The sequence below is a fragment of the Hipposideros armiger genome, unplaced genomic scaffold (assembly GCF_001890085.2).
Source record: "Hipposideros armiger isolate ML-2016 unplaced genomic scaffold, ASM189008v1 scaffold_59, whole genome shotgun sequence".
Taxonomy (NCBI): Eukaryota; Metazoa; Chordata; class Mammalia; order Chiroptera; family Hipposideridae; genus Hipposideros; species Hipposideros armiger.
The window spans coordinates 2,356,994-2,380,941 of NW_017731409.1; the positions used below are offsets into that span (position 1 = coordinate 2,356,994).

At 41.6% G+C, this 23,948-nt stretch overlaps 1 protein-coding gene and 1 pseudogene across 2 annotated transcripts in view; one reads left to right on the top strand and one right to left on the bottom strand.

Moving 5' to 3' along the window:
- Positions 1-23,948, bottom strand: part of ARG2 (arginase 2) — a 31,722-nt gene that overhangs the window by 1,322 nt on the left and 6,452 nt on the right. For both annotated transcript variants that reach the window (XM_019641336.1, XM_019641335.1), the window contains exons 3-7: positions 7,761-7,938; positions 4,575-4,734; positions 3,355-3,449; positions 3,075-3,179; positions 1,492-1,628 (exon numbers count right to left, since the gene is read on the bottom strand). In XM_019641336.1, the coding sequence (XP_019496881.1) occupies positions 1,492-1,628; positions 3,075-3,179; positions 3,355-3,449; positions 4,575-4,734; positions 7,761-7,938 (675 nt within the window). The remainder of the gene's footprint in view (positions 1-1,491; positions 1,629-3,074; positions 3,180-3,354; positions 3,450-4,574; positions 4,735-7,760; positions 7,939-23,948) is intronic.
- Positions 7,945-9,190, top strand: LOC109382073 (40S ribosomal protein S15 pseudogene; annotated as a pseudogene).

The window sequence follows — 23,948 nt, forward strand, 5'->3', positions numbered from 1 at the left end:
TTCGAGAAAATAAGTGTCTGAAAATATTTAGAGTGGCCATGAAGCCTGGAAACGTGGGTGAATATACCTAATGGTTTATTGATATTTCATTATAGTACATGATATGCTCATTGCCATTACATCTGTTCGGTGTGCCTTCCCTTACTAGCAATGCACAGTTCAGTGCGTTGTGCAAAACTGCGACAAGCAGGCATGTTACTATAGCATTTCTACCAATTCTGCACATGCATCTGTGTCTGATTTTTGTTCCACTGACTAAACCTGGGCCTTTAGCATAGCCCAGAAGTAATCAAGAGGGTTTGAGCTATTAAAAAATATATATTACCCATGTTTCCAGATTATTGGCACCCTGTAAATTAGTTTAAGTAAACTGCTTTATGTATCTAGTTGACAGTGTCATGACAGACAGTCTTTGGGAATAGAGTTATGATTGCTGCAGGGGAGAGAGGGACAAGGTATGACCATTGCCCTGTATTAAGTGCTAGACATCACTTAACCCCTGGCTCTGGTGGTGTCCTGGGAACCAAAATGGAGGAGTGAACTTCCAGCTTCACAGGCCACTAAATCCGAGGACTGTTAACAACATCTAAGATTGTGGGTCTGAGAATGAGACTAACTTGCCACTGTCAGATCTGATTTTCTGTAGTACCTAAGAGTCTATAGGCTCCAGAGCCAGGGAGACAATTTATTTCTCAATTTCCATGTCTATCCTAACTAGTCAAGGCTTTCCTATAGCCCTAGACCTTTCAGTCTGGGGTGTCTTTTTATGCTATTTAGACCTCAGTTTCATGAGACGGTATTGAAGTATCATTTGGTAGTTGTTTAAATTTTTCAATTAAAGATCATTTAAAGTAGCCTTAAAACCAGAAGCTTTCTGACAAATGGAAACTGTTTGTAAGCAAGTATGTGTTTTGGGACAGTAACCCATTGGTAGCCACTCTTGATAACTAGCATTCATCTTACTAATCTTTCTGTCAGCCATTTATCTTCCAGTATCCCTACATTAAAGTTCCTATTAGACAAGTGCTAGTATAAGACTTATTCTGTATGAAAGGACCCAAGATATTATAGCTTTGAAATATCAACAAGAGAAGCTTTAATTCCACATTCCAAACTGGCGAACCAGCCCTTTAATGTCAGGGTAAGAATTATAGCTACTTGGCCTTGCCTTTTCATCTTACTCTGCCTTTAGACAATTCAGATGCAAAGAACTACATCAGTTTGGCAGGTTATTCTTAATATTTAATAAGTGTTTAAGTAGACATAAACAAGTTTTTATTAAATACTACCTTAGCGTATTTTGGTATGAGCCAGATCCAAACATGTATCTAAATGACTATCCCTTATTAGCCTGACCACTTAACTTTCAGCTATAAAAGTTTAAGCAAAAACAATGTCTACAATGACATGGAATAGTAGAAAAGATCCCCTTGGCAGGTAAGAAGATTCAGCACATTTACTTATGTAGTGAACAGGTTGATCACTACTTACCTGTGTCGTGTATTTCCTCAGTAATATACATGCCTTCTCGATAGGTCAGTCCGCCTACAACAGGGGTTCCTGTGGCTGGAGCCAGTGTAGGGTCAAATGCATCAATATCAAAACTCAGATGGATTGGCCTTTGTCTTCTTGAAAGGAGAAGGGTAAGAAGAGTCATTTGGTTGTACATGAACACTTCGCCTTCCTACAGTTGCAACACCCTGATTTTGTTGCTATTAATCCTGGTACTTTGTTAATACAGATTTTCAGGTTTCCTATTCTGGAAGTTGCTAAGTATTTGCATTTTAGCTTCCTATTTACCACTTCATAATTTTGCCATTTGTTCTGTGCCTCAGACAAACTAACTCAATTTATATTTCTGACTTACACTGAGCATTAGAGCCTCTTACATTAACAAATGTCAGTGGAGGTAACTCATCACTTCTATATGACCTTGGCCTCTGACATTCTAATTTAAGCTGGATTGATCTAGGTTACAGTTATTCTCTCAGGGTAACAGCAGCTGAACTTAACTCTGATTTTATGTCTGCAATCTTATCATCTCCCAATTCTAACTTCAGTTTAGCCCAAGTGTCCAATAGCTAACAAAGTAACATAAAACAGCTATATGCTAAATAACTAAATTTCTTAACAGTTTAAGAAATGGCATACCACTGCGTGGCAATTATTTACATTAATCATTCAAAAATAAAGGTTCAGCACTGGGAAAACGCTCTTAAAACCAGCCTCTGATTAGCATTCATCTGCCATCTTTCTGTACTACCAAGATTTACTTAATATAAAACTCTTCAGATGAAGCAATAGTGTGGCTGGTAAGAATGGGACAGTTGGAACAGACCTCTCATTTCAAAAGATAAGCATTAAAAATGGAGCTAAAGAGAAATTCATGAGAGAGAGAATCTGGGCAATGACTTCAAGGAAACCCCCTCCCAACCCCAAAGGAAGAATATAATCTCTGTTTCATATTCTCCCTTTCTGAATTGTTTGAATTTTTTTTTTTTTAAGATTTTTATTGGGGAATTGGGGGGATGGGAATAGCTCTGGGGAATTGGGGGAAGGGGAACAGACAAGTTGCTGTCGTTTTGTTCTTCAGTCTAGTTGTGGAGGATGTTGCTTCACTGGCCCAAGTTGGCACCATCATTGTGCTCTTCCTGGGCGAGGCAGATCAGTCATCGGCTTCTGGACGGCCGCTCACTGCGGCTGCTGGCCGCTCACGCTGGCTGCTGGCTACACACGGTAGCCCATGGCAACCCACTGCCACAGGGGCTGCAGCCTACGCCATCGCCGGCAACTCAACGGGCAGCCCAGCTCCAGGTTGAGCTGTTGTTCAGCATCTTAGCTGTAGAGGGCAGTGTCACTGGCCCTCATATGTGGGATCTGAACCGGGGCCCTCTGGCGTCCCAAGCCAGTTCTCAACCATCGCGCCACTCGGCCGGCCCTGTTTGAATTTTTTATATGTACATGTTTTGCTTTTATTTTAAAAGAAAAGCTACTATCCTCAAGAGACAAGATAAAGTGTGGTGCCCATTGGGAGCTGCCCTATTCACTTTGGGACCTATTAAGTAGATACTTACTTGCCAATCAGCAGATCAAATGTCTGTTCCATGACCTTCTGGATACCAAGTCGATCTATGTCCCTCATGGAAAAAAACTGGATCTCATAATTCTTTAAAATGAAGCTGTGATGAGATATAAAGGAAGGAGTCCTTAGTTTAAACATTTTAAATCAAATCATGTTTAGAGGGGATTTTCTCTTTATAGTGAGACCTGCAAGCTTAAGGCAAGGAACAACGTATCAAATGGAACATTAGTGACCAGAATAGGCCTAAAGCTTAACCCTAGGCATCAACTTACTGTTCAGGAGGGTCCACATCTCTTAGACCAATATACACGATACTTGGGGAAGAGATACAAGGTTTGATCCAGGAAAATCCCGGGAGCTGTGGTACCTACGAAGAGAGGAGTAAACAGGATTCATCAAGGACTCTTGGTCTCACCAAGATAATCACCGTGTGCTTCCCAGTGTTTGTAGTCTGCTTTCTCCTACCTACAGGGTCTGCCTAACGCAACACAAGACACACTTGACCTGGGAAAGAGAGCTGATATAAGTGGAAATGATTCAGAATACAGCTGAAGAACACCGTATAGCTTTCTCAAGAAGAATAAAAACTCTTCTCCTAAGGTGGTCCTGGTTTCTCATTAACTTACTTGAATGGCCGGAATACTGCTGATTAGCCCTTTTCCACCCCCTTTTCCACCTTACTGAATTATTTACAGATTGGTTCTTGAAACAACCCAGTTGCCATTTCAAATTGCTGACAGCCAAAACACAAATTGTGCCTAATGAATAACCTTTGTTACCCCTGGTTTAACTTGTTCCCTCACTGAGGGGAGGGATAAACAGATTCTAGTCTATGCCTGGACTCCCATGTCTTCTGAACAGCCTAGAAAAATATTACCTAGAGGTAATCATGGTTTTACTTACATTCTCGACCAGGGGTCAGCAAACTGCAGCTCACGAGCTGCAGGCTCTGAAGTAAAATTGAAAATGAAAATAAAACTATCATAGTTTTATTTATAAAAATTTTTAAAGGATATTATTCACATAATGGTGATTATGTAAAAATATATGGCTCTCAAATAATTTTTAAATTGTTGTGAGGGACAGGATTGGCTCTTCCAGGGGTCAGCAAACTTTTGAGCCAGAACGTACCCAAAGAGCCGCATGTGGCTCGCAAGCTGCAGTTTGCTGACCCCTGGTCTAGACCAGTGGGTCTGAGTGTAACCTGGGTCCTCAGGCTGGGGTCTATCAATTACTAGTTACCCAGTTCCACCCTCCTTTCTTACAAGATTATGAACCCCCTCAGAGCAGAGATCATGTCCTTGTCATCTTCCACTAGCATAGAACAGACTGCCTTGCCCATAATAACGTTTGATGAACAAATGAAGGATTGGTAAGCATTTCTACCATTGTCAACCCATCCTTCACAGAAATCTTAACTGAACTAGACCCTCAAAGCCCCAGGATTAACCCCTGTAAGCCATTCAGCTTCCTTTTCATTTCGGCCACTGACCTTATCCTGTAGCTCTCTGAGGAGAAATGAAACTGGCTGTCCATGTAGATTTCCAGATGAAGTGGTGAGGGGTGTATGGATGTCAGCATGGGCATCAACCCAGATCACACACAGGTCTGGGCAGTGCCGGGCATGGCCAATAATGGTACCAATTGCCAGGCTGCAAAGAACAAACACAGTTGACCTTGAACAACATGGGTTTGAACTGTGTGGGTCCACTTATATATGGGGTTTTTTCAATAAATACCTGTAATTGTTTTCAATCCATGGTTGGGAGTCCATGGATGCAGAGGGTCAGCTGTATGAATTGATCTACATACGCCATTTTAGATTGGGGCTTGAGTATCCATGGATTTTGGTATCCGCAGTGGGTCTTGGAACCAATCCCTTACAGATACCGAGACAACTTAAGTTTTTGATGAGTCTAATTATACTTGGATTTTTGACTGCACAGGGGGTTGTTGCCCTTAACCCCTGAGCTATTCAAGGGTCAACTGTACAATAATCTTCAAGGTCCTCTGCTTGGCAAACAGCACCAATATCTGCAACCAAGGCAGTTCATACTTTGCCCTCAGGGCAAAGTCAGGGCCCCAGCCTAAGGCTAGATTTGGCTAAGACAGAGCCCCCCAGCGCTGTAGTTCCCAAAAATTAACCTTGAGTGAGTTATACAGGGAGAAATGGAAGGCTAAAGTTTCAAACCTGACACTAGTTATCGTCTCTGTAGTTACGACATCATTACTGCTCCTAAGTCCCTATAATTTGATCAATTAGTCCTGGCCCAGAAAGGACCTTAAATATTTGTTCAAGAATAAAATCCAGTTAAAGGATGTGGTCTATATGTAACAACAAATATTGCTTAATACCTCTTAAGGGAAATGGGGGACAGTTAATTGTCACTTTCAAAGATTTAGTTATATTAACTCTTTAAGGATAAAAACATAGCTTTTAAAAGATAATGTGATACTTATAGTCTAAAACAAAGTTGTTGAAGACATTAACAGGACAACCCAATTAATGACCTCATGTAGATCACTGAATAAAAACTTTATTTGCATGTTATATATATTAGCATTGCATTCACATATCATTGTTTCTGTTTTGTGCCCTTCCTTGTCCTTGGTGCCTGCTCATCTTAGCCAACTGCTCTGTCTCAACTGTATACAGCTGACGAAATCGTGGATGGAAAGCCGCCCAGCTTCCCAGTAACCCAGGAATTTGATATAGATGGGAAATGCAACTTAAGCATCTTAGGAACTAACTATAGCCATCCTTCTCGGTCAGTATAGCATGAGACAGCATTTTAGGCTCTGTGCCCTACATAGGGCTTTTTGGAGTGATAGAGTGGTGTAGTGCTGAAAGCAGTGTGTTATGTCAGAATGCTGGGGTTTCCCCCCCCAGGGAAAACTTTGTGATCTAGGACAATTTATTCAATTTTAGACCTCAGTTTCCTTTTCTGTAAGAGGGATAATAATCTTGGCCTGTTTAAGTCAGAGATGGTTTGATGATTTAGGCAATAATGTATGCTGTACTATGTAAAAGGAGCAGAGTGACCTAAAAATGCCTCTTCCTTTAAAAAATGTTCAACAGCTGTTAAGGTTTTACACTTTTCCCTTCCTGTCTAGAATCTTCCAGATAGCTTAGATTTTAGCACTGAACAGGCAATGGGCACCAGAGATAGGGCTGCAATATAGATAGCTACAGACAAAAGGAAAACCAAGGACTGTGATAATCACATTGATAAGCAGTCCCCAAATAGTGAGATGAGAAGAAAGACAATATAAATGAACTCTGAGAACTAGCGCTGAGCAAACAGGCAGGAGACACACACACTTGTTGATTTAAATGAATCTCAGTAGAGAACCTGGGACTACTCTCTACTTTCTTATTCTACCTAAAATTTTATTCATAATCTACCTGCCTTTCCAGTTGTAACAAAGATTTAACTTCTGTTCAGTGATCTGAAAAGCTCTGTGAGCACCTTAGAGAAAGTTGCTAGATTGGATCTCAAAAGAAAAGTTAATTGCCTATAAAAGTCACATTGAATTTGAATCCTAGCTCTGCTACTTCCTAGCTTTAGACCTTGTAAGTTATTTAACCTTTGTCCTTCAGAGTTCTCAACAGTAAATTAAGTAAAACTGTATTTGCCTCATTATTATGAGGATTCACTGAGAATATATATAAAGTGCTCAAATACTCCTAGAACTTAAATGCCGTTTTTTTCTAAAAACCTTCTTTGCTTAGCTCAAATCATATTCCCCTGTGAAACCTGGCTACTCTAGCCCAGACTGATCTCTGAAATTCTGTAGAATTCAATTTTTTTTCATTCCATGTGTATTTATTTCATCGAGGCCTAATAAATCACAAGTTTCCCACAATCCCTAGTGCAGCTTGAGAACATATCACAACAGTGTTCAATAAAATAAAGTACATGCTGATTCACTAAGAGAGGAAGGATCTACTGTATGTCACCTAGGGTCATTTACTGTGGCGGTAGAGAATGTATTCACATGTCAAGTGGGGAATTTGGAATAAACCTATTAGCAGAAATGCTAAAACAACAACAACAAATTCAGCCTATGGATGGATCCTTCCCATTCTCCCAGATAGCCAAATGACAGTCATAAGACAGTTTCTCAAGACAGCTTTCCAAGAGGTAAGCATGAAACACCGCAGTATGTCTAAAAACTTCAGTCTGCCTCGACGTGTCCTACTACATGCCCTACAAAGGAAACATGTGCCTCCAGCAGCTCATGATCTTAGACATCAGAATGCTATTACGCACATTGCTGACCTTAAACAAAAAGTCAGCTAGATATTTCTCCAGCAAAATAGGTTTATTCAGGAACAACAGAATTGTACCTAGAACATGCAACCTTAGCCGGCCACATGCAAGTCCACTAAAACCGAGCAGAGGAAATTCCTTTACAGAGGAGAAGAGTTGGGAGGGCTGTTGCAGAGTTCCTCCTGCAGTGCTTGGAGATCCACTGACAGGGCATGAGCGCCTCCTCTTCTGGCCTCCCTACGTCATGTTAAATGAAGTTTCTGTGTATCTGTTTTCATAACATCATACCCTAAAAATTCTGAAGGGTATTTTTACACTTAAGTGAGGAAACTGAGACAAGCTAATTGATTAGCCCAAAGTACCACGCTATCCAGCCCCGCCACCACCCCCGGCTCCCAGCTTACCTGTGGTCTCCTCCCACTGTGACACAGCTGTAGCCATCTGACACAGCTCTACTAACTACCTCAGCCAGTTCCTGGTTGGCAAGACCCACTGAGCGAGGATTCACTATCAGGTTGTTGTAGAGATCATCTTTGGGGACTGGAGTGAAGCTCAAATCTCCGAAGTCTTTTAGACGGCAGCCTGGAAACATGGAGGATGACAAGGTTAATTGGAAATGTTATCCAACTCTTACTGGCCTGGGCCACAAATAATAACTTGTGACAAAGTATGACACATACTCATTTTATCACAGTAAAATCCAAAATGTCACATGACTGGCAGGATTATTTCAGTCCTCCCAGCAAGCCTGTGGGGTAGATCCTATTAGGAATGCCATTGTGCAGATAAAGAAGCTGGGTTTTTTAGAGCCGGCTGAGTGGCTCAGTTGGTTAAGAGCTCGCTCAAGAGTTTGAGCTCTGAGCAACAGCAGTTTGATGCCCGGCCCGAGCTGAGCTGCCGCTGAGCTGCCAACAGGTGGTAGGATGGCTCAGCTAAAAATGAAAAACTGGGTTTTGGAAAGTGAAGCACAGAAATGATAACTGACTGAGGGATCACAAAACTGGTAGCAATTAGACCTCAGTTATTCCAGAGTTATAGTATGGAAGTACAATATCAAGAGGAACCAACAGGATTTAAAGAAAGTTACCGCCTGGGAATACCGGGTGCTGTAGGCTTTAATAAAAATAAAATAAAATAAATAATAATAAAAAGAAAGTTAAATACTTCTAATTTAGGACAAAGATACTTATACAGAAGTTTTCATGTTATAAACTAGGACCCAAGGTCACACGGCTGCTAAATGCCAGAATCAGGATCCAAGTTCAGGCCATCAGCCCCCAATGTGTGTATTCTCGATGATGCAGTTTGTCTCCCCACGAATCATTCTTGATAGACACTCAGAGAACTAGTGAGTCCTTTCTGAAGAACTGACTAAATGGCGGACATGGAGCAGAAGCAGCCACGGACCTTCCGCAAGGTCACCTACCGCGGCGTGCACCTTGACTAGCTGCTGGTCAGCGGCGGTGGAAGCAGCACTTGCTGAAGCGCCTGCACAGCGCCAACCAGAAAGCGCCACCCATGGAGAAGTCAGAGAGGGTGAAGAGACACATGCGGGGATAGGGTCATCCTGCCTGAGATGATGGGCAGCATGATGGGCTCCTAGAACTGCAAGACCTTCACCCAGGTGGAAATCAAGCCCGAGATGATCAGCCACTACCCGGGCGAGTTCTCCATCGCCTACAAGCCCATGAAGCACTGCCAGCCTGGCATTGGGGCAACCCACTCCTTCCGCTTCTTCCCCCTCAGCCTGTACTGCCAATAAAGGCACAGACTTCTCTTTCAAAAACATTTTTTAAAAAAGGGCCGGCCGAGTGGCGCATTGGTTAAGAGCTGGCTTGGGACGCCAGAGGGCCCCGGTTCGGATCCCACATATGAGGGCCAGTGACACTGCCCTCTATACAGCTAAGATGCTGAACAACAGCTCAACTTGGAGCTGGGCTGCCATGAGTCGCCGGTGACAATGTAGGCTGCAGCCCCTGTGGCAGTTGGTTGCCATGGGCTACCGTGTGTAGCCAGCAGCCAGCGTGAGCAGCCAGCAGCTGCTGTGAGCGGCCGTCCAGAAGCCGGCGACTGATCTGCTTCGCCCAGAAGAGCACAATGATGGTGCCAACTTGGGCCAGTGAAGCAACGTCCTCCACAACTAGACTGAAGAACAAAACGACAGCAACTTGTCTGTTCCCCTTCCCCCAATTCCCCAGCGCTGTTCCCATCCCCCAATTCCCCAATAAAAATCTTTAAAATAAATAAATAAATAAAGAGAACTAGCGGCATATTCTGACAGTAAGCTGTAATACTTTCCCGCCTGGGTTTCACATATTCCACCAAATTATGACAGCAATCACTACACGTTAATTTTTATCTTCAGTGTAAGTACCAATTTTTACATCTTAACCATTTATATATCAGTAGGTTGGTTGGATGCCACATTTAGGGTAAGAACTACATAATCCAACTCGATCAGTTAGAGCCGTTACCATAGATTGTATCCTTAAGGCCCTGCTTCTCAACCGAGTCCAGGTATGCTGGGGGAGGGGGGGAGGGAATAGACATGTTAATATTCACAGAGATTTGTGTTAAAGATTTGGATTAAGTACAGTTTTGAGCTTTACCTCTTGAACCCAAACTTCTGAGAGAATTAGAAAATTTGAGAACCAATGGCCTAGAACACAAGTCCAACAGTGACCTAAACATAATGCCAACCAAGGGATCAACACTATAAAGGATATTGAGAGCAAAACAGAACACCTTATCCTGTTCTCAGTTAAAGGTAAATGCATCTGCAGCTAGAATTCTGTATGTATCTTTTGGTCACTGAATTAAAATAATACTCATAAAAGGCCCAGAATCAGAGATGATCTGGACAACTAAAGAAAAAGAAAAAGGGGAAGGTGTTGAAGGTAGAGGAACATGATAACAGACCAAGGACATTCGGAGCCAAGAGAAAAAAAATGACCAAATAAAACATCTACAAAAATCTTTTAAAAGAAAGAGGAATAAAAGCCATGAGTAAAGTCATTATGCACTTTATTAAATCTCAAAATATGGGAGGACACTTTAGATTTAAGAGGAATGAAGCTTTAACTAACTTTCAAGTCAATGTCAGGTCTTACCATTGTTGGCAACACAGGCTCGGGCCAGGCAGATTTTGAGTGGCAGTGCCTACACCAAGATGTTTCTACTTCCATATCCATGTTTACCTCAGCAACTCCTTAAATCGCATCAAGCATCTAGGTATACGACACCAGGGTATGTCTGGTGTTATATTAGGTGTATAATTAGAAAAGGTTTACAATCTCATTAAATACTATTAACTTTTGAAGACTACTTTTGCTCATTTAATCTTCACATGCCCAAAAAGATAAACATGGGAAATTAAAGTGATCAACACGGTGCGTAAGTGACAGAACCGGGGGAAGCCTCCAGTCCAATCATGCAATCTAGGATGTAGACTCCAATAAGTGTGACAGAAAACAGTACTCTGCTCACTGTTATTTACGTAGAAGAAAACTGCAGAAAGCCTAAAGGAACCTGAAGAGAATTTGGCAGTCTTACAGCAGGACTGAATTTCATTAAAGGATTTTGGTCATTAAATGTGTAACACTGTGAAGTGAATCACTAGATTAATGCACAGCCTGGATGGTGGGTTCTCCAACATTGTCCAACCCCATCTGCTCTGATTCCTTGCTCACCAAACAGCTCTCTGGTGATTCACTTAGTTTCCCAGTTGCCCTCCTACCAGCAAGAGCGCTTCCTGATAGTGGGTGCTGGAAGGGCTCTTGCTCACCATAATTCTGCATGGGCATTTGGGGTTACACATCATGGTCAGCATGAGTCTCCGGGTCTGAAAGCCTGCTAAGCTCTGCACACATCAAGACTTCTATTCCTGGATCCATAAAGCTGAGAACCAGACCCCCTGAAGGGACTAATATCTTGAGAGGCCCTGCCTGAGTGGCCCACCCCAGATGACTCCCAACTCTGCTCTTTAATTTCCACGATAAGTTCCAGGTAAAGACTAGGGACAATGAGTGCTACAGGAGTAAAAGGAAATTCAGTGAGAATTGGGGTAGTCAAGGTACAACTCCTACAACAAATAAACTTTGTACCAGCACTGTTTTTGCTACTTTTGTTTATTGGCAATAGAAATATTTTGTAAAGTTGATAAAGTGTAATGGGCCAGTGATGCTGCACCCTCTACAGCTAAGAACAACAGCTCCACCAAGAGCTGGGCTGCCGAGAGTCGCCGGTGATGGTGTAGGCTGCAGCCCCTGCTGCAGTGGGCGGCCGCTGCACTGTGAGTGGCTGGCAGCCAGCATGAGCTGCTGTGAGCCGCCATGAGCGGCCGTCCAACGGCCGGCGAGCAACTGCCTCACCCGGCAAAAGCGCAATGATCACAATACCAACATGGGCCAGTGAAGCAACATCCTCCACAACTAGACTGAAGAACCAAAGGACATCAACTTGTCTGTTTCCCTTCCTTGATTCCCCAATGTTGTTACTCTCCCCCAATTCCCCAATAAAATCTTTAAAAAAAAGAAAATATGTAATGGTGAAAGTCCCCTATCCCATTCTCTAAGCTTGCCTACTCTCTATCCTTGCAGACCTTGATGCATAAACATAATGCATAATAAATATTCTTTTAAATAAGGTTGTTAGAGTGGGGTAAACTGCTCTAACAAACCCTCCTCAAAACAGTGGCTCAAACACAGTAAATTGATTCTTGTTTATTTGACAGCCAGGGTGAATATTCTAGGTAAACAGGAGGCTTTCCTCATTGCAGTGATTCAGAGGCAAGGCTCCTTCTGACCTGTGCTCTGCCATACCTAGGGCTTTGCCAACTGTGTAGCTAAGGTTAGGGCTCCCCGGGTTCAAGCCAGCAGGAGAGGAAAAACACACTAAGACACACCGCTCCTTTTAAAGGCCTTGGCCTAAAAGTGTCACGTCACTCCTGCTCACATGGCACTGGCCAGCAAACGCAGGTCTAAGTTATGTCCAAAATATGATGAGAAGATGGATTTTGGCAGATAGCTGGCAACCTCTACTACGAGTACTTTTAAATTCTACTGCCATACCTTTAAGTGATTAAGAACTCAAATACTAAAGCCTATGTTGCTGATCCTATTGGTAATCCTAATTATTCCAGTTCAGTACAGAGCCGAATCAGTGTCTATATTATACTATACCATGCGGATACGGCCAATTAGGAGCTTTCTCCTCAAATGTCTACTGTTCCAATAGCATTGTAGCAGCACCCAAAGATCTAGTGGAATAGAGCCCAGCATTGGTTTCTAAAGAGTTAACAAGGGCCTGAGAGAAGAAATTGACATGCCATGTTTGGAAAACAGTTGAGCAGTTTAATAAAAGTGAAGTTTGCATATTGGAGCAATGCAATATGAGGTTGTAGAGAACATGAATTATAGCCCATAGGCCAGAGGTTTGAGGAGTGGGAGGCTGATGGGAGGTGGTTTTTTTTGTAAGAGCAAGGTGAACTGAATAATAATGAAGCTATTACTTTATCAGAGTGCTATGGCAAATTCTTCTGATTCAAAAGGCATAAGAAATGGTCTCACTAATTTTTAAAAAATCTTAGAGTAATAGTGGAAAGAGCAAATATTGTAATCTGGAAGGAATATGTATCTGCCTGTCATGCTTCAGGGAGCTGTCCCTTTCTTGAACTCTTTGTGCTTTAGGTTAACTCATCTGCAAATGTAGATCAAATGAAACATGATGTTTCATTGCTGCTCTTTCATCTAAGAAGGCAGTGAGGGACAGAATGAACCTGAAACTTCAAGGAAGCTCGCATGACAAACAGATTTGGAACCAACTTGAACGGGCTCTCATGTTTGACTTGCAGTGGGGAAAAAAAGCAAAGCTCTGTATATACTGACACAGCCTCACTGCTTCTCTCCTAGTGCGGATAATAAAAAATACACTGAAGATGTATGATCTTTTAGGCCCAGATGTTACCTTTGACCTTGATAAACATCTCCAGGCTCCATTGGAGTGGAACGAGAACACAAATGCATCAACAGAATGATGCAACCAGCTGGTTAGGGAAGAAATCAAAACAGACCTACCTGACCTTAGCAGTATCTGTAGGCAGCACTTCTATTTAGGGTCCTGATCACTAGTGAATCCCTGAAAGAAGCCAGTGACAGGAAAGAAAGAAAAGGTACAAAATTGTCTGCTTCCACACACCACACCATGCTAGATGCTGTAGAGATAGCTGCTAATCCTCACATCCTCTGCTAGTACCACATACTTCAGAGGAAGAAATGCAGCCAAGTTAAATAGCTCCAACTGTTTAGAACGAGCCTTAATCACCCTTTGGTTGGCAACTCACATAAGACGTTATGACTGAGCATGCATTTTTCGATAGCATAAAGGTACTCCATTTTCCCTACTGCTCTGACTTCCACTTATGGGTAGCTCCAGCTGCTCCCAAGGAAGACAAGAGAGATGGATTTCAAAATGGGCTGACACATGGGAGAGTCCACCAAGCCCCATATGGCCCATTGGCAGAATAACACTGGGGAAACGCTAGGAACACCTTAAAAGGTTTTTTTTAAATTGCATGGGAAGCATTATAAATAAGTGATAAAAAAAAACTTCTAGTGTATATTGTATGGATAAAAAATGGTTGTAAATTTACTGAATAGTCAGGGCTATAGGAAATCTAAGACGGCTGCTTGGTTCTTCCAGATTCCCTGGCAAACCCCATTTTTCGGTTTTTACATTCCTTGATACATCATAGTGCATTTAAGCTGGACTTAAATTAGATGAAGGAACTTATGAGCTGACATTATTGAAAGGAGACATCTTACACTAATTCCAAAGGTTTGATAAAGTCACTTTAAGAAAATGCCAAATAGGTAATTGCTTTCTTTCACAGAGAGCTCCCAGGATACAAAGGCTTTAGAAATCACTGACTGACACCTGGAAATTCTGTTTATTGGAAAGGACATCAAATAAAAGATACTCTGCAACCATGAGGGACCTTATCAGGCCCCAAACTATGAATGGACATCTACCTTATGTCTCTGATACTCACCTTCGCCTACAATGGGCACCAAAGACTCCTCAAGGATGAGAAACCACCGACATCAGAGGTAGACAACTGTCCCAAGACTCGACAAGACATGTATTCCTACAGATTGATGTTGAACTCAGAAACCAACTGTTTGATTGTCTTTACCTTCTGTTAATGATAGTCATAATAATAGTTATGCTTATTCTTTGGGTTTTCCTATATATTCCAACTGTTAATCACTTAAGATGTATAAGATAGTTTTTAATACACTTTATGGCTTATGTAGATGTTATACTAGATGCAAAATACAGAAAAATGAGAAAGATGGCAAAATGAGGATCATGATAGTTCACAGGATAGAAATTATCTAGTGTTTTTGCAATGAAAGCCATAAAACCTGACTGCCTTCCATTTACCTGCCATTCCCTTTTGGGAAAATTTGGCCTTAACTCACATCCCATGGTTATGGTATTGGCCCATCCCCAGTAGTCCACTGTTTCAACAAGTCAGCATCTATATTCACACCTCATAGGAATGAGCCTTCCTAATGAGACCACACTATCCAACCAAAGGGTTGGTCATTGATGCATCCTTCAGATTGACTTATGACTAAAAGGGGGAATTGTAGATTTAAAAAAGGGGGTCTGTAATAAATCTGACCGAAAGTTACCTCACAGGGTGATGTGATCATGAAGTCTTAACTGAGCAGGTCATGAAGGGTAGTCAGTCATATCCCAGGCCTCTAAGAGGCTTATCTCTGCTTTAAGCAATCTCTGTCTTGTTCTTGTGCATCTAGGTTTACACACTTTTGAAATGCCAGAGTCATCCTCTTTTCCAGGCCTCTTTTCCACCCCCAGGAGAGCACATAATCTGATCCCTGCCTTGCTTTCTCCCATCTTCATGTAATCTTCTAAGTGTCTAAAAGAAACTGTATAACTCATTCTCTAGAGCATTGAGTTCTTGCTTTATGGCAGTTGTCTCGGTGTGGCTCAAAAAAAAAAAAAACTATGACAAAAATATCTCCACAGGTTTGGACTTTTCTTATGTTGACAGCTTGTTAAATCTTGGAATACCAACTCTCTGACAGCCCTAACCACAATGCCACACCCTGCTGTGACTCAATTCTTGGGTCACACAGGAAGGTGTTATTTCTCTTCCTATTCAGTGGTTCTGGCCTTTAGCGGTAAGTTGGGGAGCCAGAAAGATTCCGTCTTCTCTTCATATCTAAGCATTACCACACCTATAATATTAACATGCACTCACTTCCAAGAGTTTGGTCATTAATAGAAAGGAACAAGTAAATTTATTCAAGGATTATTTAAACCAACCACACTAATCCCATAGGTTCTGGGCCTCTAAACTGTGCTATTTTGGATATTGAAGGAATAATGCAACATCTTTCTAAAGTAACTAGAGATCAGCCTTACTTGAAGCAGTCATCATTAGTTACTCAGGTGCTTGTTCAAAACCAAGTATGTTTCAAAGGTAGGGGGGGCAATAACTGGCCATTATCACCTACTAACATTTAGCTTGAATAAATTCATCAACTGCTAGCCAAACACTTTGTAAAAGTTAATATGATATAGGCATTATTCTTTGCATCACACATTCTTAAAAATCTGGGAAACCAGATGGCTTCTGAAGTGCAAATCATTTTAAGATAAAGGAAATCGCAATCTGGGAAATACCATGGGTCACAATGTGAATGAAGTGTGGACAAAAAGGGGAATCTAATAAATCTAACAAGTCCAGTGACTGACAGTAACCTCACAGGGTGATCTGATCATAAATTCCTAACTGGGTAGTTACACTCCAGGGACATAACTTTTAGTAAAAGCCTTATCTTTGCCCTAAGCAAGCCCTGTCCATTGTTTCTCTCTATCTATTGGGTTGTTGGAAAAATCATGCCGTATTTTTTCTATGTTTTTTATTGCATTTATGTGTCATGACTTTTCCGACACCTTTGTTAACAAAGTAATCCTCTTTTTCAGACCCCTCAGAGGTATGGCCACCCTCAAGAGAGCACATAATCTTATCCTGTAATCCAACCCCTGCCTTTCATTCTCCCAACTTCTGTAATTTTCCTTACATTCCCTCCTTAATTCCATATATATAAAAAAAACTGCAAAACTGTCATCCTCTGGAGCATTTTCTTGGCCTGTTGAGATCTTGCCTCCAGGCAAATCCTCTGTCTCTGGGGGGGTTCTGAACAGCTATTCCAGAGATGTGCCTCAGGGATATGCAGATTGTTTTGTGTTAAAGGCAACTATAGCTACACTGGAGAGCAAGTTTTGTCCCTCCCTTAAATACCTAGAAGAATTTAAATTAGGGACCTTGCCCATAATAAGAGATTATCAGAGATAACTTCTTTTGACCTATCTATAGGGAAGGACAAACTTCTATTTAAACTTCTGCTCTTATCATCCTGGAATGACCAGTTGAAGTCCCCAAGGCACCTTACCTCATCCCTAGCTCAAAATGTCTTTTATGTTCCTTTTTCCTCGGTCTTTGAGCCTCTTATATATTGTGATCTCTCTCATTTATGTGGGTTTCCATACATATGTATACAATTAAATGTGGCTATTTTCTTTCTTGCTAATCTGTCTCATGTCTATTTGATTATTAGACAAGCTGAAATAACCTTGAGGGTATAGGAAAGTTTCTTCCTCCCCCACAGCTCAAATAAACGCTTATAAAAATGTTCTGTATGTTTGGATGTGCTTGTGTCAACAGAAGTTACAGGAGAAACTTAAGATGTATTGGGGAGAAAAATTTCCTCTACCCTTAAAAATTATTTTGGTCTAATAATCAAATTGACGTGAGACAGATTAACAGGAGAAAAACCAAGTATTAATAACATGTATACTTCCTGTATACAACAGGAGAGATCCAGAAACACTTGAGTCCTGCGAAAATGGCGGAAGCCATCACCTGAAACACCACCTTCAGCTAAAGACAAAAGATGTTGGGGGTGGAGAGTCAGTTATGGGAGGTTACCAGAAAAAGCACAGTAAACACGGGTTAAGATTGCTATGAAGATTTACATCCCTATTTCTACACTGATAATGAAGGCAGGCCTGGTGAGAGAAATACCCTTACAAATGGAGATTTCCTTTACAAATGTAAATGTCCTTGAACAAAAGGTAACTTCTACTAGGCTTTGCCCATGCCTGCCATTGCTTTAAATTAACCAGCCTAAAATAATCAATATCCCAAAGAGGCATTTGTTTGTTTGTTTGATGACAAATTCTGCTCCCCTTCAGATGCTTTGTCCCCTTTCTTCCTTCAATAAAAGCTGACTGTGTGCCTGGCACTCTGCTAAGTCCTAGGGATATGGAGATAAAATATGGCTGCAGACTTCAAGGAGCTCAGAGCCTGGTGAGAAGACAGGAAGGGAAAGCACAATCCAGTCCTAACTGCTGGGAAGCAGCTGTTATGCTGCAGGGAATGGTGGGAGCAGGGGAAGGCACTGACTCAGGCCCAGGAAGAGACAGGAGGACTTCTCAGAAGAGGCAATATCTGAATCTTGAAGGTTTTAGCCAGGAATCAAAGGGGAAATGGGAAAGGCTGACCAGGCAGAAGAGGCACATAATATCTTCAGTCCTAAGAGAACAATTCATAATCCTCCTGGCCCAGGATCCATTCAGGAGGACTCTAGAGACATGAGTCAGGAAGAGGGAGCAGGGCACAGATCCTAAAAGCACTAGGGAGCTGCTAAGATTTTCAAGTCAGGAGGTGGCAAATCAAATCTTCACTGTAGATCTACTGCCCTGGTGTCCTTTGGAAAACAGACTGACTTGGAGAAGAGCAGCCCCACAGTGGGACCATGGGACAGAACTGAGATTCCACCAATATTTAGAGGGGATGTAGAGAGAGAAGGTGTCTGCCCTCCAGCTTTCTGGCTCTGTCGTCAGATGAGAAAGACACACGGGAAGGGAATGGAGATCTTAAGTTCAGTTTTGGACATACTGGTATTGCAGTGTTAGAGACTATCCTGTTGAAAATACATGGAAACAAGTTAATGGATCAATTATAGGCAATATGTAATGGCTGATAACATCACTTCTGATGGAAGCGTATACCGCTATCTATGAAGCAGAATTGCCAGGAAAAAAAAAATTGAACGTAAATCTGACCAAAGGTCTATATTCAATTACCAATTTGCAGGAAATACAGAGGATAAAAGAACATGTCATGACATGTGGATGCGACCTGCAAAACCCAAACAGAGATTCTGCAGACAAATGACATAGTTTTTTCTACAAGTAAACTACAAGGAAAAACTAAACAACAGAAGGAGGGACCTATAAAGGACTTAAGAGATATCGATCAATATAGACCTTATTTGGATCCCAGCTCAAACTGTAAAAAATAAACATAAAAAGTGTTAAGTCAATGGGACAGTGTGAACATTATTAACTGGTGTAAGGGCAGGTAAAAATTGAAAATAGACTTACATGTCCTTATTGAAAATATGGGAATAGACTTCTCCCCTCCCTTTTGTTTCAGAATTTCTTTCTCTGTCCTTTTCAAATGTAAACCTCTATAATGACTAAATAAAACTCTTGCCAGTCTCTTACCCCAGGAATGTTTCCTCAGGCAGGGACCTGGGAAACCATCCTTTCGAAATGCAGGCATCTAGGGTGCTGACCTCCCAGTTCCTGTGGAGGAGGAGGAGACACTTCTGTGGGCACAGGTGGTGGGCATCTTGCTCCAATTTGCAAAACTACCTCCTGTGTTAAGAAGCCTGTTTCCCCTCCAGATCAAGCCAATCAACTACCACAGGCTGCCACTCCAGTTTTCCATGATAAAGTTAGGATGGGCTATGTGATGTGACAAAAGTTACTATCAGGTCCTCTTACTGGAGGACTAGTTATTTATCTTGACAGTGTAATGTATGGGTTGCACCTTCTTGGCTACATAAAAGGGTGAGATTTCTTTATCTTTGCAATCTCTTAGCAGTTTGCTTGATTTAATGCTTATTCAATAATAAACTTATTTAACTTTGTGGAGAGGTTTTCTCAGTTGGGAGTTTTTTTAAAAAAAAATACTGGGTATTTGATACTAGGTGTTTTTAGGTGTGAGAACAGCTTGGGTGCTGCTGGGAACTTCAGGCCTGTCAGTTGATTACAGCCATTTGTGCGGAAGGAGTTGGTCCCCTGAAGGGGGCAATCCCTCCTTCAGTGCCCTTTTATTTTGTACAGAGGGCATGGCTGCTGTGGAGGATTAGGACACTCCTTACTCCAGTGGTCTGGGCTTCTATATCCTGTTGTGTGTCTTCTGGGCTTTCCAGGGTGCCCTGAGGTGGCATTGGCCCGCAGCAAAAAGTCTGGCCTGTCTGGCCTCATCTCCAGTCTCGCTGATCCTTTCTTTGCATGTCTTCCCTGTCTCCCTGGCCTTCTCTAGGATCTGTGCCTTTTCATTAAGAAAAAAAAAAAAAATGGGTCAGAATTACATAATATTCTGCCAGGTTAGGGAAAAGATTAGGCCAAGCTTAATGAATTTACCCTAAACTTATCTAGGTTTTTGTCAAAAACAGTTAAATCATTCTTTGCACTGGCTGATATCTGACATGAGAAGGGCACATGAACAGAAGCTTACATAATTATTAGCAAAACTTAGTTCTTACTATTGTGAAGATTGTTTTCTTCAATAACCAAGGACCTTATTAGGACAATATAAAACATAGAAATTATTCTGATGACACATATAATATAATCTTTGCTTTTTAGGCAGAAACTTGTATAATATTAATAGCAGACCAATAGTCTAAGAAATTTGTCCTACTTAGCAGAGAGGAAAAAAAAACTCAATTCTTACTAACTTACTTTTTATATTCAAATTTACTTAATCATATTTAGCTTAACTATACATAAAACTCTCTCAAACTTTTCACAAACCTTTTACAACTTTCTCAGCCCTTCTTAGTTTGTCTTATCTCACTCATTCAGAAATAACCATCTTTAGTACAAACCACTTTGTTTCAGAGTTCCTTCAAAAATCTATTTCCATATCTTATACCTTTCTTGAAAACATACATCATTTCCTTTCATATTAGAATCTATAACCTTCAGAACCTCAATTTTTACTGACAACCAAGAGCAAGCAATTAGCATTCCCACTGGCAAAGCCAGAAATATATTTTGCAACTTCAAAAGGATAGGGTTTTGTAATAAAATACAAGATATATTTATTAACAGATCTTAATTTATCTTTTAACGTTCCTGTGACAAGACAGAAATAGATGAACTCAGACCTATCTAATAATTAATATTTCAGCATTTCATTATATTGAAATACCTAGATATTCAATCATTTTTATCATTTAACATAAGTTAGCAAAACTAAAATCTTAAGTTACTAACAGATGCTTGGAAATCACATCCAAGCATCCACAATATATGATTACTGAACAGTTTCATCTAAAACCTTATTTTAGTTACTTCTTATTAGTTCTTAACTCTGTGAGATTTTAAAGTTAATTATCCAAGCTATATTCTTGATAAATTTTATAACAGATAACATGAATTTATTTTTAAAATGAGCTTATTCAGAATGCCGGCACTCTGGGAGGATGGCCGACTCCAGTCCAAAGTCTATCTCCCTTACAATGAATCCCCCTGTGGATGGTCCCTGCAGGACTTAGAACAGGACCAATGGAGTAAGGGGGAAGGGTTGCAGGAGACATGGAAAGGGATGGAGCCCAGGGATAAGATGGGGGGATAAGGAGGAAGAGGAAGAGGAAGGAGTGGGTGCTGAAGCTTGGGGAAGCGGAAAGTCCAGAGGCTGACTCGGCCATGGAGGAACACGGGATAAGCGAGGATCATCAAGGAGGTCGGGGAGGTAGACGGAAGAAATTTAGCCAAGCACATGTGGCATTGTTTCTGGAGGTCTGGGTCTTGATTTAGGGCCATTAAGGCGTGGACATAGGGGGCCTCAGACCATTTTTGTAGCCACCAGCAGAAGAGGCCTCATTGCATGATGTTAAAGTTAGGAGTTCTGTTGGCAGGCCAGACCTCCTGATCATCTAGCTTATGTTGTGGCCAGGCAACATTACAAAAGAAAACTATTAGAGAGGACAGGTCAAATATTGTTCAATTTTTAAGAAGACAGCAGAGAGGAGAGTCTTGAAGAATAGAGGGAATGCCTCCCACAACTGTGGGGCCACTGGTTCATGATAGCTGGGTGGGAGATGGAGAAGCGTTGTCCCCTGAGTCTCCAGCGGGTTCCTCCAACTCCGAGTTATGGACTTAACCGGCGCTTTACCGCGTACTTGAGAGGGAGCGAACGAAAGAAACTGGCTGACCGTTAGTTACTAGGGCGTCCCCTGCACTACTAAGGTCATGCATGGGTCGTGGACCTGGCCCATGGAATCCCTAGCGCCCCAAGGACATCCCCAGGCAAATCCACTTATGACTGACGCCCCAGAGAGTCACTGGAGGTGCTCCCCAGGAAGATCGGATAAAAGGCGAAGTTGAGGAGCTAGGGAGCAAGAGAGTAAAGGGGAGCCTCACGCCATTCAGCCTTGGGAGTCCCCTTTGGATAATAGGTTGGTCTTTCGGTTCCACTGGCAAGTAGCCCCAGCCAGAAGCTGTCAGTTTGCACCTAACCTGTGGGGGATCCGTGAGAGACTCATGCAAGGGAGAGGAAGGGGACCGACTCACATGTGTGGATTCTCCCTAGATGAGCTGCCACTGCCAACTGCACTAACACTGGAGATTAGGTCTCAGAATGGAGAGAGATGCTGGGTAAGAGCACCGGTGGGGACAGGAGTGAGCTGGTCCCCATATAGGTCACCATATGTTGTGGCTGCTAGCTCACGGGTCGTGAAAGAATTCACAAGTCATGTAGAAATACAGAAGGAAGATTTATTAAAGTAAGAGAAGGGTTGGCTGGGCAGAGTCTGCTGGAAACTACTGTGTCAAGTCTTTGTTTTGTCTCAAGTTCTATATTTTCTAAGCAGGATGTAAATTGCTTGGGCCTTAGTGGCATTTTCTATTGAGGTCGGCTTTGCAACCTTTGCATATGTTATGTAGATTTAAGTTGGAGCCAGGTGTGGATCCCATACAGATGCAAAACCACTCCCAAGTCACAGAGCATGCATGGCCAAAGTATACAGAACCACTGAAACTGCATAGTAAATGTACCAAGTTTGGCGGGAGGGGAGGAAGGCAAAGAAAATAAAGCTTTCAAAAAGTCCCAAGCTAAATTACACTTGTTAAATCGAATTATACCAGATTCAATTCTCAAAATAGAAGATTTAATGCCACCATTATAATCCCATCTCATCAATAATGGTATTGTGGATAAGTTTCAAAGAATTCTTGTATTTTGAAGATATATATTGAAATATTTGCAGATGAAACAATATAATGTCTGTGATTTGCTTCAAACGGTATGGAGGTAGGGTGAAAAACATTGCCATGTACTGATGACTGATGTTGGGTGACAGATATATTAAATTCATTATGTCACCATCTCTATTATTGTTACTTCAATAAAAATTGAAGTATTGAACATTTCCATAATAAAAAGAGAGGATACATGGAAGCCAACTAGTATAAAGGTTTGGAGCTGGGAGGGAAAATAAGTATTGAAGATAAAGCTTTGTAGGCATCAGCACACAGGTGATAGGAAACCCATGGAAATGGACAAATTGCCAGTCCAGATGTATAAAGGAAGAGGATCAAGGACAGAACACTGAGGAACACCAACACATAAGGTGTAGGAAGATCTAGCAAAGAAACCTGGACAGTTAAAACCAGAAGAGAGTGTTTCAGTTTCAATAAGGAAGGAATGGTTATTGTGTCAAATATGGTGAATGTTGCAGTATCCACTGTATTAGAAAGTAGGAGATTGGAGACCTCAGCAAAACCAGTTTCACTGCAATGATGACCCAGGGTACCAGATTATAGCAAGTTCAAGTGTGAAAGGGCATTGGGGAAGCCAGTTTGTTGGCTCTGAAGAGAAAGAAAATAACTGGACAACAGCTAGAAGGCTACATAAGGCCAAAGGGGTGGCAAGTAGGTAAGATCTGCACATTATCAAATGAACAGGTTAGTAAAGAGAAGTTGAGAAACAAGGGGAGAGAAGAGATAACTGGTGGAACAAGGACCCTCAGGAAGATGGTGTAGTTTAGTGTTACTAGTCCAATGTCTATCTTCTCTTCTGCAGAGACAGAATTTTTCACTGGGAATATAACTTCATAGAATAGAGACTAAATTCACCATCTTCCCTTGTAAAATGGGTGTGGCCATGTGACCCGCTGGGGCCAAAAGGATAAGAAGTATTCTGCAGTAACTTCTTGGGAACTTTCCTTAAGGGAAATCACAAGTTCTCCCTTTGCTTGCTTCTTTGTTCATTCTTCCATTCTGCTGCCAGAAGTGAGGCCACAACCATCTTGGACCATTAGATACAGGCCTTGGTGGTAACGTGGCATGGTAAGAATATGGTCTGAACTTCAATTAACAGGGCCACCAAACTAGCTCTGGACTTCTCGCTAAACTGTTTGCTGGAAAATGAAATGAACTATTTTTCTTAAACTTCTGTTATTTGGGGCTCTTAT